General features: G+C 46.7%; 1 protein-coding gene across 5 annotated transcripts in view; it reads right to left on the bottom strand.

Moving 5' to 3' along the window:
- Nucleotides 1-8,312: 8,312 nt before the first annotated feature.
- CHST11 (carbohydrate sulfotransferase 11) overlaps nt 8,313-13,993 on the bottom strand; it is a 307,020-nt gene continuing 301,339 nt past the window's right edge. For all 5 annotated transcript variants that reach the window (XM_015431469.4, XM_015431470.4, XM_074007658.1 and 2 more), the window contains one exon: nt 8,313-9,479. In XM_015431469.4, coding sequence (XP_015286955.1) covers nt 8,625-9,479 — 855 coding nt within the window. In that variant the 3' untranslated portion in view covers nt 8,313-8,624. The remainder of the gene's footprint in view (nt 9,480-13,993) is intronic.

Raw genomic sequence — 13,993 nt, 5'->3', positions numbered from 1 at the left:
TCAGAATAAAGATATCATTTCTATAGTCAGAGGTCCTTCTTCCTTCGTCTCTTCTTTAGGCATTTTTTTTTTCTCCATCTTTTTGCCAGTTTGGTTCCAGGCACAAAGTTGTTTCTGGCTTGATCTGTCAGATAAAGCCCAAGGCTGGTCCCAGCCACAAAATAATCTCCTTCTCTAGCTGCTGCTGGCTTGTCCAAACCAACGTGAAATCCAAAGCCCTTGCTCTCCTCCCATAATGAGATGCTCTATTATTTTTTTAAAAAAAACATGGAGCCAGGCATGGTGGCTCACGCCTGTAATCCCAGCACTTTGGGAGGCCGAGGTGGGTGGATCATGAGGTCAGGAGATCGAGACCATCCTGGCTAACACGGTGAAACCCCGTCTCTACTAAAATACAAAAAAAATTAGCCAGGCGAGGTGGCGGGCACCTGTACTCCCAGCTACTCGGGAGGCTGAGGCAGGAGAATGGCGTGAACCCGGGAGGCGGGGCTTGCAGTGAGCTGAGATCCGGCCATTGCACTCCAGCCTGGGCAACAGAGCTAGACTCCGTCTCAAAAAAAAAAAAAAAAAAAAAAAAAACATGGAGCCAGGCATGGTGGCTCACGCCTGTAATCCCACCACTTTGGGAGGCCGAAGTGGGTGGATCATGAGGTCAGGAGATGGAGACCATCCTGGCTAACACGGTGAAACCCCGTCTCTACTAAAAATACAAAGAATTAGCGGGGCGAGGTGGTGGGCGCCTGTAGTCCCAACTACTCGGGAGGCTGAGGCAGGAGAATGGCGTCAACCCCGGAGGCGGAGCTTGCAGTGAGCCGAGATCGCGCCACCGCAGTCCAGCCTGGGCGACAGAGGGAGACTCTGTGTCAAAAAACAACAGCAGCAACAACAACAAAAAACAAATAAAACATGGAAAAATAAAAAGCAGATTAATGCAGAGACAGTTTTTCATTCCAGTCTCTTGTATTTCAAAATAATAGGGTTTTGTAGAAAGGTGGAGCCTGTGTTTCCATGGTAGAGCGTTTGGAAAGAGGAGTGTAAATTTCGGTTACCATCTTGAATCTAGCTATGAGCTATCTCTTTCCTGCATCAGCTTTTACGTTTTTCTTTTTCTTTCTTTCTTTTTTTTCTTATAATTTCTGTTCTTCCATCTTAATCTCCGTCTACCATCATCCCTTTAACTCCCTTCTCAAAGCAGTTTTTACCTGCGTGGTACCATCTAACCGGTCAATCTCTTAGGCCTAAAGCAGCAGAAGCCACAGAGGATTCAGGTAGATCATTAGAGAAGTCAAAGCAGAAAAGGCTCAGAGGTCACATGACTTACCGCTTCTCAAACTGTTTTCCTTAGAACCTTACGGCCCATGAAGGTTTACAGGGACTTTATGGGAAAAAAGAGGCAGAGTTGGGCCTCGACCCATTCAATCACAGCATCTCTGCTGCATCTGTTCTACATATGAGTGTTCAGAATGCAAGAATTTTTAAGAGGCTCATTTTTAAACACCGCATTGAAAACCACAGATATAGCTCTTTTGTTCCGCAGATGAGGAAATGGAGGTCCCCTCCCCACCTAGGAAGTAATTACCTGTAGGTTGCAGACAGCTCCTTGGTGGATGAACTGCAGCCAGGACAGGGTTCTTTTCAATCGTGGCACAATCCAGATATTACTGTTTTCCCTGTTTCAAAGAGGAAGTGACTAAGGGAGTTTGTTTGGGAACGGTTCTCAGCCAGCAACGCATTGGGAACCAGCAGGCGGCCTTCACTCACATCCTCTGACTGCTTTCTCCACCTGTGGGTTCTTACAATTTGGGGAAGAGGCAGGCGCTAGGTGAAGATTGTGAAATAGGGAAAAGGTGGTTGTTTTTCTCATCTCAGCCTTGCTAGAATGTTCCTTTTTCGCATTACACCAGACGTATTCATCACCCCAGACCTAAGATGTCTGATGAACTATCTACAGTGAATGTAGCTAGCCCAGTGTTCAGCTTCTTGTAAGTCACCCCAGAACGCGAAGGCCATAGCCACTGGCCACATTGTGGGGTCCAGCTGTGGGGCACTCAGGACTGTGCTTCAGAAAGGATTTCCACAGAGTTCTGTCTACCAGGCCCTGAGGTTTCTCTCCCATCGCTTCATGACTCAGATGTATTCTTGACCAATGGTTCCTGGTCTTTTTGGATATCATGACTTTTTCAGAAAATGTTTAAAATGACATTGGGGGCTGACCCTAAGTTACCAATATTTTATGTCCTGGTATCAATTAACATCTATTATCATAAAAGAGGCTGGGCACGGTGGCTCATGCCTGTAATCCCAGCACTTTGGGAGGCCGAGGCAGGCGGATCACAAGGTCAAGAGATCGAGACCATCCTGGCCAACATGGTGAAACCCTGTCTCTACTAAAAATACAAAAATTAGCTGGGCATGTTGGTGGGTGCCTGTAGTCCCAGCTACTTGGGAGGCTGAGGCAGGAGGACCGCTTGAACCTGGGAGGTGGAGGTTGCAGGGAGCCAAGATCACGCCACTGCACTCCAGCCTGGCCACAGAGCGAGACTCCATTTCAAAAACAAACAAACAAACAAACAAACAAAACATAACAAAAAAAGAAAAGGTATTCTAATCCAAAAATGTAGGAAAGACGTAACTTGAGAAGAAGGAATTCTTCCCGAGAAAGAGTACTTTACATCTTACACTAATGATTCTGCCTCATCCTATTTTTGTCCACTTGGGGGAACAATAATAACCTTACCCTGACCTGGCCCGGGCAGTGTTCTGGGCCACAGGCTTCTCGGGTTCTGCAGCTTCTGCAGGTCAGACAGAGGGCACCTGGGGCGCCATCAGAAACACCTCCCGATTAGCTGGCAAGAAAGCATGTTAGTCTCACTCCAAGGGGAGCAAACAGGCTAGAGATGACCTTGTCTAGCTTTGCTTCCCACTGACATTTACAATGTTCCAAAAGAGACAGAGACAGGCTATAGCAAAGTCACATCCATTCACTGATGAAAAAGGATGTATGTTTTCTGTGAATCTAAGATGACTAAGCTCTGTGATCTGGGCATTTCCCAACCAGATGGGACCATAGCAAGGACAGTGATGACACCAGCAATGTATTCTTGGCCAAATGTATTGTTAGCCAGTGGCTCCTGGTCTTTTTGGGTATCATGCCCATGGGTGGGCACTAGCTACCAGTGGGGAAAGCCAGCTGGTGATTAGAAACCATATCTAGCATGGTTGAAAATGGGATCTATTTTCTCACCCAATATTTTAATGTTAAAAATGTTTAGATGTTATGTTTAAAGAAATCGGTTAGCCGGGCATGGTGGCACATGCCTATAATCCTTGGGTATTTTGGAGGCTGTGCCAGGAGATCACTTGCACCCAGGTCAAGGCTGCAGTGAGTTATGATCGTGTCACTGCACTCCAGCCTGGGTGACAGAGTGAGACCTTGTCTCTTAAAATTAAATTAGAATACAATGAAATACAGAAACAACATTGAGTATAATTTCTTCTTTGGAAAAATATACAGAAATCATTTTTACCAATAAAGCTAAAAGATACGGCCGGGCACAGTGGCTCATGCATGTAATCCCAGCACTTTGGGAGGCCGGGGCGGGTGGATCATGAGGTCAAGAGATCGAGACCATCCTGGCCAATATGGTGAAACTCCATCTCTACTAAAAATACAAAACTTAGCTGGGCGTGGTGGCGTGCACCTGTAGTCCCAGCTACTCTGGGGCTGAAGGAGGAGAATCGCCTGAACCCAGGAGGTGGAGATTGCAGTGAGCTGAGATCTCGCCACTGCACTCCCTCCTGGCAACAGAGCAAGACTCCGTTTCAAAAAAAAAAAAAAAAAAGAAGCTAAAAGATGCTCATCCATAGAGCCAAAAGAAGCTCTGTGGGGAATCAGAACAGGATTGGATATGGATTGAAAAACTGGGACTTGAAGTGCAGGCTTGCAGCTTCCTGGCTTGCAACTTCCTAGCAGTGGCACCATGGATGGCCATTTAGAGAGGCATGTTGTTCAGTGCCAAAAACATGGGGTTCTGAAGGCGCATCAGCCTGGGCTTGAATACTGGCTCTGCCACCAAAGCCATTTACTGACAGCCTTCATGGCCTCTTCGCAAGAGTAGTGGAACTGTGTGATCACAGTGGACCTTCTAATGCGTTACTCTACAAAGAGCTTATAGAAAAAATGGAATGAAGAAAAGCTTCCATTCACCCGATAAACAGAAAGAATTCGGATCTATGGCAGTTTTTACCAGGGCTGAGTCTGCCAACGGAGCCCGCATGTTCATCCTTTGATACACATGAGCAGGGCCCCCCGCATGCTAAAGTCCACGGCCCACCCCACCCCTACAGTCTTTTGTTAATGAGCCATGAACAAACCATACACAGAAAGCAGCTTCTTTTTTTCTTCAATTTAATTGAAGTTACTTAGAAAAATAATCAGGCTTGAATGGCTTTTCCTGGAGGAAGGTTCATGAACATTTTCACGCTTTTGTTGGCAATGTGGAATTCAGCTTTCTTTAACAGTACAGCAAGATACAGGGAGCGTTTTCTACAACAGGCCCTCTACTGCATACAAATATGTAAAAAAAGAAAATCACACTCCACAAAGATGTGAAATTACATGTCCATATGCCATACTGAGCATGCTCATAAGAAATTAGTATGGGCAGCTCCTTCTGGACCTAACAAAGTATAGCAGACTGACGTTTGCCTGTTATCAGCCAAGGGTCAAGCGGATTCTAGAAGGCCTTGTTGCCTGTAGGGTTCTAACTGGTTGTGATGGAAAAAGGTTGGAGGAAATGCTGGTGGTGGGAACTTGGGGGAGTGATGTGGTCAGTCCTGCTGACATAGAAGTGGGCAAGGAAGGGATTTGGTCACTGGGATTGCACAGAATGGGGCAGCTGAGATTGTGTGTGTGTGTGTGTGTATGTGTGTGTGTATGTAGGGGAGGACTGGCTAGGAAAGCAAGCAGAGTCTCTCGGCTTCTTCTGCCAACTCTATCTCAGCGCTGATCGAGACCCCACCAGCCAAGCATTTGTGGGACCCACACACTTTGTTCTGGAGCTTTCTAGTAGCCAGGATTAGACCCCTGTGCTTCATGCTTTTGCCACCAGGTGAACCGGTGCAACTTGCAACTGAAGTTTCCACTGCCCGCTGCTCTCCTGTGGCATCCACATCCTGAATAGGCAGGAGGGTGCAGCTCACCTGGTGCACAGGGAGGAGGAGGAACGTCCCCTCTGAGACACTACAGGTCAGCAGACCACCTTCTTCCCAGACCAGCTGGGGAGGGCAGGGAGGCGGGGTCTGGAGGAGCTGCGGGAATCATCTAGAGCTTTCCAACCAAAGGGATAAAGTAAGCAGGAATGTCCTTGCAAATTCTGCCCTGGCTGTACCTGGTCTTTAAAACACAGCAGCACCTTTGAGAAGTGGCTGGGAGATTGAACGCCTGCCTGTACTTTTCTCCAGCTAAGCATGCATAGAAAGTAGTTTCAAATATTCCTCTTTAAAAAACACAAACTTTCATTTTCCAGGCACACTTCACCAGTGGATTTCTTTAACCAAGGACACAGAATTTATACATTCTGCAAAAAACAGTTGAATCCATTTTTTTTTTAAGTTTCAATGCCATTAGAAAAGAAAATGTGAACACAAAGCAAAACACGGGGAGAAAGAGTCCCTCATTCCAGAAATCTATTGATGTCATGTCCCCTGAAGGACAATCTTTCTCACTTAAGAGAGAGAAGCCGGATGAAAGAAGGCCATCTTCACATGACAGTGAGCTGGCTTGTACAACTGATCAAAGACGGACATAGAAATGCAAAGCAACATGAATTTCCATTGAAAATCCCCCCAAAAGCACAGGGAACGATTCCAAACTATGAAACTGAAGAAACACTCATCAAGAGATCATCTGTTCCCACTGAGCACCCTTTTGAGCTTGAGGAGGAGGGAGCCACCCTGGGCCCTATACCCTACTCGCCCTCTCCTCTCTTCCTTCTGTCCACACCACCCAAGACTTCCTCCACTCCCTCTGGGAGGGATGGAATCGTAGTCCATGGCAGTATCCAGGATTAGAACCATTGCACTTAAGTAAAAGCTTAATTCATTTAATAAAGTACCTCTTGCTATATAAACCAGATGGAGACTGTGGTGCTAGTTTGTATTTTTTTTTTTAATGGAAGGGTGTTGGGGTGGCAGTTTTTATCCTCAACGACCTCAGATATGCTAACTCAGCTTAAGCAAAGTATACTTGGTGGAACCCTAGCTCTGTGGGGTGATCTGCAAAATAAAGTATCCTGGTCATGTACGTTCAGGAAATGCTACAGACTCAAGGATTAGTTTTGGGGATTCACCATGCACAGCACACATTCAAGGCTCTGAAAAGTCCTACAGAAAGGAAACTGACTTAACTTTGTTTCTTAAGGATATTTGACCACAAAACCCTTAGTTTGCATCACACCAACCTGATGCCTCCTGGAACCTGTGTTCTGTAGAGTACGTATTAGAAAATGTTGGACAACCTGTTTCGTTATCAGAAGTCCCATTTCTGAGGACAGTGTTCCCTGCCTGGAAATAAGGTCCAGATTCTCAATTCCAGGGACAGCCAAGGTCTGTCACTCTACCTGGTAAAACACACTGCATAAATCTCCATCCATCAAGGGTATAGTTGCTGTGCCCTTCACAAAGGGGAGAGAGCTCGGAAGAAGGTACACAACGTTTTATAAATAGCTCCAGCTAACTTCTCCGGCCCACATCTCACTCATGTTAAAGAAAATAATTTCCCTGGTGAGATGTTGCAGCTGCTGCCCACTGAGCTTGCTGTGAGCTTTACAATACAATCTTAATAGTTTCTGTGAATAAATTATTCAATTTTTGTTTGTTTAGAATATCCTCACCCCTTCACTATATACTGCATCAAAAACAAAACAAAAGGCAAAACTTACCCACACCCCATCCCACCCTCCCCTATTATTAAAACTATTATTATTATTATATACAGTATCTGCTACCAACTCATTCACTAGCTGTAAGAGGGATGTGGCTCAAACTTCAACCGAGAAGCATCAGCAATGGCTGGAAATGAGAAACGTGTTTAGATGTTAATTAGCAAGGAACAGGAAATGAAGTTTCCAGGCGTCCAGAGGAAATGGGGCATGGATTAACAGCATGGAAGGCTGTCTTTGCTGCTCATGCATGGCAGTTACCAAGGTGCTGATGGTCTTTCAGCCTCTGGAGGATGTGGGAGGGTGTGCATGTGCCTATGTGTACAAATGGTCCACCTCTGACCTTCATGAGGGGCAAAAACCATTGCAAATCCCCAAATGTACGAGTCTCACCTTGGCATTTCACACTTGTATGTGGCAAGCAGTAGAAGACAACACTTCTAAACGGGGATGTGGTGCTAGGCTGGATGGAGATGACAGTAGGAGGCACTTGAGGAGTGTTCCCCTTTCCTCACCCAAGGCAGACATTGCTAATCACATTGCACTCTTCCACACTGTGCCTGGAGAATCCATTCTGGGGCTTAAAGGCAGACATTACCCATCAATTGGAGCAGGCACATGATAGGAAACATTTTTTTAGCATCTTTTCTGTTGGGCAATGAGCTTGGGATCACTCATGAAGATAAAGTGGCCTGCTCCGAATGTGAGGTTTTCAAATTTGGGCCATAGAAAAATGAAAATGTGTAGGGGTCATGGACCCTCTGGTGTTGCTCATGAATAGTCCAAACCTCATGTCAAGTCCATGAATATCAGGGGTTTGCTAATTGTCGAGCTGGATGCTCTATGTCACGTTAAAGCTTTTTGAGGGCCAAGACTATTGGGTTTGTTCACTCTATCTTCAGGGCCTAGTATAGAGTAGATGCTCAATAAATACTTGTCAAATATAAAGCAACAGCCACTTCACCTTCACCACGACTGGCACTGCCAGTTTAAAATTCCTGTTAAAAAAGCCTATTGTATCAGATTGCTATTTCTGGTGAAAAATTGCTACAATCAACTTTCTCCTTGGGTTAAAAAAAAATAACATTTCTTTAGTGCAAGGGACTTTCAGGTCAATTGGAATTGGTTTGGAATGACTCCCTTGCAAAGATGCCTCTAAGTGCAATAGCAACCTAGTTATTTCTAGCAGAAATTCAAGAATGGTGGCATCTGTACACATGACAATGGCTGTTATCACATGACTCCATGAAAGGTTAGTAAGGAGAACATTCATGCCCCCAAATGAGCTGTAGCAAGCAAAGCAGGAAACATAGATTTCTTCTGGAAAGACGTCAGAATTTTGCTGCCACAAAAAGAAATAATGAGACCATGTTTAAATAACTATAAATAATATTAATTAGAATTTATGGAATGCACAATTCATGGAATTCACCAGAACACAAGGAAACCTTTGAGACAGTGTTGCAGTATTCACTTCTACAGACAAGGACGACCCATCCTATTTCCCCTGCAAAGACAGCTGTCCTTCCCTACGAAGGATTTTAAATAATTCTCACTATGCTGCTCGCAGCATCATCCCCAAAGAAATATTAATTTACAAAATAACCCAATATCCATATAATTCTTTTGACAAATAAAAATCTTAAATTAAAAAGCATGATTCTCTCCCTCTCCCCACCCCCTTTATTCCAATTTCAGGTAGCTTGGCACTGAGTAATTGAACATTAAAAAATCGAGTTTGTAGACTTCGTACAGCTGCGTTTGGTGCTCTGAGCTGATGTTCTGGAAGAATTCTGTGGTCATTTCATCAGTAGTTCTCGTAGACTTTGCATAGGTGGGGAACTTCAGGTAGCTGCCCACTCCTGCCAGCTGCAGGACGTAATTAGAATCCTCTTCCAGTGTCTCGTACTTGCCCACGAGGTCATAGTGGATGTGGCAGGGGTGGCAGAGTGAGTAGACGGTTTGCCAGTGTTCGTTGAAAGGCTCCTCCCGCTGGGTGTGTGGGTCGATGAGATAGGCCACAAACTCCTCGAATTTGACATCGTCCCCTTTGCGCAGGGCCTCCTGCGTGGCGTTCTTCCGCTGGCGTTTGATGATCTTGGTGCCGTACCGCTTGTGGAAGGAGATGTTGTACTTCTGGGTGAACTTGTTGCGGTAGGCGGACACCAGCCTCTCGAAGGGCTCCCGGACAAACAGGAACTTCATGTAGCTTTTCAAGCGGTGGTTGATTTCTGGGATGCTGTACTGGTTCAGGGTCTTCAGGTTGGCGGAGACGTGCGCCTCGTTGGCCGGGATCTCCATGGGGTCGCTGTACTTCCCCCGCCCGGTCAGGACCATCATGAGCCGCTTCCAGTTGGTGCAGGCCACCTTGGGCACGTAGCAGTAGATGAGCTCGTGGTCCTCATCCACCACCAAGTGCTTCAGGTCGTTGGGGGTCAGCACCCTCCGCTTACGGCTTGTGGCGCTGTTGGCTCGGCACGTGTCTGTCACCTGGTCCCGCCGCATCTGGTGCAGGACAGCAGTGTTTGAGAGCTCCAGCTGCAGAGGGGACACAAGAGGAATAAGAACTCAGTAATTGCCTGAAACATTTCCACTTGGCTACAAGTAGATCATAAATCCACCCATTCAAATACGTATCTAAGCTGGGTGCAGTGGCTCATGCCTTTAATCCCAGCACTCTGGGAAGCTGAGGCAGGAGGATTGCTTGAGGCCACAAGTTCAAGACCAGCCCAGGCAACATAGTGAGACCCCCATCTCTAAAAACATTAAAAAATTAGGTAGGCATGGTGGTGTACACCTGACATCCCAACGACTTGGGAGGCTGAAGCAGGAGAATCTCACTTAAGCCCCAGAGTTCAAGGTTACATTGAGGTATGACTGTGCCACTGTGCTCTAGCTTGGGTGACAGAGCAAGACCCTGTCTCTAAACACACACACACACACACACACGCACACACACACACAAAACACACTGATCCAGACCTCATGATGTATAAAGCACTCTGCTCAGCACTGCTAAGAGACATAAGACATAACCTTTAATCATTCATAGTCTAGGAGGTGCCAGGGCAGAGAGCCGTCAGCCTCAATGGAGGGCAAAGGGAAATGCTTGGGAAGATATGTGTGTTCCTCTGAATTCGAAGAGCAACAGTTTCTCCCCAAAGGCCATTCATTCCCAGTCCAAACCAAAGCTCACAGTCCACCTAGAACAGGAAACAGGAGGACACTCTGCCCTGCTCTGCCACCGCCTGCATCTCCAGCACCCAGAGACTCAGAGACCTTCACGGAGTGGTGGCACCCTATTGTCGGCTTCCTGCCTTACCTCCACCACCACTCGTGAAAGTTCAGTGTGGTCCTTCTTTTATATAAATGGAATAATATTAATTGTGATGAAAGTGATAGAGAAACTGGGGGCACAGGGCTATGGAATAGTTGCTCCGGAGCCACAGATGAGGTGGTAGCCTGGTGGCCTCCTTGCCTCAGGAACCAAGGCCCCATTCATACACTGGTCTTTTGGGGTTCTCCATAGGCCAGTGCCAACCTGCTTTTCCAGCCTGATTCCTACTCCTCACCCCTTCATAACCAAAGGAGGCTCCCGAGAAACCAGTGATTCACTTTTTGCCACAAGCATTCCTTAGGCTGGGCACATCTGGGATTCTCCCTTCTCAATCTCTGCTGGTGCAAAGTTGACAATTCTTTTCTTTTCTTTTCTTTTCTCTTTTCTTTTTTTTTCCCCAGAGTCTCACTCTGTTGCCCAGGTTGGAATGCAGTGGCGCGATCTTAGTTCATTGCAACCTCCGCCTCCAGAGTTCAAGCAATTCTCCTGCCTCAGCCTCCCGAGTAGTTGGGATTACAGGCATGCACCACCATGCCCCGCTAATTTTTATATTTTTAGTGGAGACGGGGTTTCACTATGTTGGCCAGGCTGGTCTTGAACTCCCGACCTCAGGTGATCGGCCAGCTTCAGTCTCCCAAAGCGCTGGGACTGCAGGGGTGAGCCACTGTGCCTGGCCCCAAACTTGACAATTCTTCATGGCCCCACACACTCCCTGCCACACTAGTGGAAGAATCATTCCCTCTACTGAACACCCACAACACTGAGTGTGCTTCATAGCACAACCCTCCTGGCTACTTCATTCTTGGTTTTCTCAACTCCCGTGGCCACTTGCTTCACAGGAACTCAGAGCCCCAGAGTCACTGCCTCCTCCAGGCCAGACTGTGGGTGACTTTGAGCCCTGAGAATGCAGCCATATCCATGAAATCCTCCAATCACCTGGACAGCCAAGTCAGTAGAGCCTAGGACTTGAGTGCAACCCAATTATCTGCCCCTGCTCCTCCAACTTTGAACCTCAGTCTGCACAATTTATATTAAAAGGTACATAGGGCCATTGGGATGGGCCTAAATTAGGGCCACTGATGAGTTTGCTGGGGACCTGAGGGGCATCATGGTAGCCACCAGGGAGAAGCCATTGCACCCTGCATTAAGTTCCACGTCCATCTCCTCTCATGGTCCCCAGGACAAAGGATGGTGATGGTCACCATGACAACAGCAGACAGTGTGACTAAGGAGTTACTCTGTAGGAGGCACCTTCACAGGTGATTTAAATACATTATGTTTAATCTTCCCAGAAATACGCTGAACTACAACATGCCATCGCCACTAAAAATTTTTATACTCAAGGGAGGAAGCAAACCAAGACAGAGTACTAACGCTTTGCAAGGTCTGTGTGTGAAGAGTATGGTGATTCTCTCACTGCTTTAACCTCACAAATAACTGGTGGAAATCTGGAAAGAGTTGTTAGTATCCCCTGATGTGCATTCCCCTTTGAAATCTGACATCGACACTCCTCCCATCAAGAAATAGAGACTATTTCTCCAGCTCTTTGAATGGGGGCTGGCTGTGACTTGCTCTGATGAGTAGAATGTGGTAGAAGCAATGATGAACATGTTCTGAAGCCTATTAGGAAGGTCTGCAGTTCCTAGCCTTCACGCTGTTGGAACACTGCCCTGAGACAGTCATGCTATGGAAAGACGTGTCCAGCCTCCTGGAGGATGAAGACTAGGGCACTGCAGACCAGTACCAACTGCCAGCCACCCACTGACCAAAGTGGTGTGAATGATCCCAGGAGAGACCAGCAGACCTGCTTAATTACCTACCCACAGAGCTGTGGCAGATGACATATCAGTGCTGTGTTAAGTCACTAAGTTTTGGGGCGATCTGTTGCCCAGCAATAAATAACTGAAACAGGAGAGCTGAAAAACAGGAGAGCTAAGGGTCCCAGTCAGGATATGATGCTGAGACCCTCAGCCAGATTCCAGAGAAGCAAGGCCACCATATATATTTTTGGTTTCCACTTGGTAAAACCAGGTTAGCCTGGAGTTTCCCAAATTGGAAATAACTGGCAAATTACTGACCTCTGGTTATTCACAGACCAAATAGCACCACTCAACAAATTTATCCCGACTATAAAGAGCAGAGCAATAATCTATTTGTGCAAAGAGCCCTGGGTTACTGAACCACGGATCCAGTTTCCATGTTATTATGACCCAAATATGGGGCCTGGACCTTTCTTGGCCTTTGTTTCCTTGCCTGTGCCATGGAGATCCTCACTCCCATGCCTTGTTAGGCTGGTGTGAGGACTATAAGGTGTGTATTCCATGGCTTGAACACAGTAGATACACAATCAGTAGTATTTCTTCCTTTCCTCCCTCTCTAGGCTGCCCCTGCCTTGCCTGCAGAAAGAGGCAGTTAGATTAACTGACTGCTGGGGTTGTGGCCACCTTTAATGCTGGGTAGAGCCCACTTTCTTCCAGGGTAGCCAACTGGTGGCCATGCACTCTTTTCTGGGTCCCATAGAGAATCTTCCAGAATGTTCTTCCTTAGTGCCTGGACTCTTGTATTGTTTTGTCTTGCTGAGATTTTGCCACAAAGGCTCAATGCCCAGTGGTCATGGGTCCTCCATCAATCCAAATCTCCAGTTATGCTATTTTTTAGTTCTCCAAGTATAAGTGACCCTAGGCATATGCCAAGAAATATCAAAAGCAAGCTGCAGAATTTCCTAATTTTCTCTCCTGCACAATATATATCAGGATGATGATGACACCTAACACTGACTGGGTGAGTGCTCATTGTGAGCCAGGTAACGCTCTTCATGCTTCACACTGACTAACTTCTTCAATGCAATCAGTCATAACGGAGATTATCAGGATCTCCATTTTATAGCTGAGGATCCTTCAGATGCACCAACACATGAATGATAATATGGAAAACGATTTGTGGAGCACTCCTTGTTCATTACCTTGAGGAGAGTCTCCCCATATTTGTAAAGCTATGGTGGTCTCAGCATTGCATTCTGTCAATGAGGAAACGGGCTGAGACAGACAAAGTGACTGCCCAAGGTAAGTCCTTCTAAGAGAAGCAGAACTGTGATGCGAGCCAGGGGGTGTGACTCAGATCTATGCTTGTCACACCGTTCTGGCATGAAGTCTCTGCCTTACCAAATAGAGATACCACAGAGCCAGAACTCTGTCTTTCCACAGTGGTACACCCCCGTGCTTGCAAGAGTGCCAGCCCCACAGGAGATGCTCCATAAGTGTTTGTTGAGTGAATGAACGAATGGCTTAATAATCTCTGTAGGGATACTTGATCTGTAAGCAGGAAAACCCCTCTGTAGTTAAAGAAATTTCTGGGCCAGGCGCGGTGGCTCATGCCTGTAATCCCAGCACTTTGGGAGGCCACAGCGGGCAGATCACTTGAGGTCAGGAGTTTGAGACCACCTGGCCAACATGGCGAAACCCCGTCTCTACTAAAAATACAAAAATTAGCCAGGCGTGGTAGCGGGTGCCTGTGATCCCAGCTACTCGGGAGGCTGAGGCAGGAGAACTGCTTGAACCTACTTTTCCTGCCTGATTCCTACTCCTCACTCCTTCATAACCGAAGGGGGGGTCCCTTCAGTTAAGGAGACGGAGGTTGCAGTGAGCTGTGATCGCGGCACTGCACTCCAGCCTGGGCAACAGAGTGAGACTCTGTCTCAAAAATAAATAAATAAATA

Source organism: Macaca fascicularis, chromosome 11, assembly GCF_037993035.2.
Source record: "Macaca fascicularis isolate 582-1 chromosome 11, T2T-MFA8v1.1".
Classification (NCBI taxonomy): Eukaryota; Metazoa; Chordata; class Mammalia; order Primates; family Cercopithecidae; genus Macaca; species Macaca fascicularis.
This window is presented reverse-complemented; position numbering and strand designations above follow the sequence as displayed.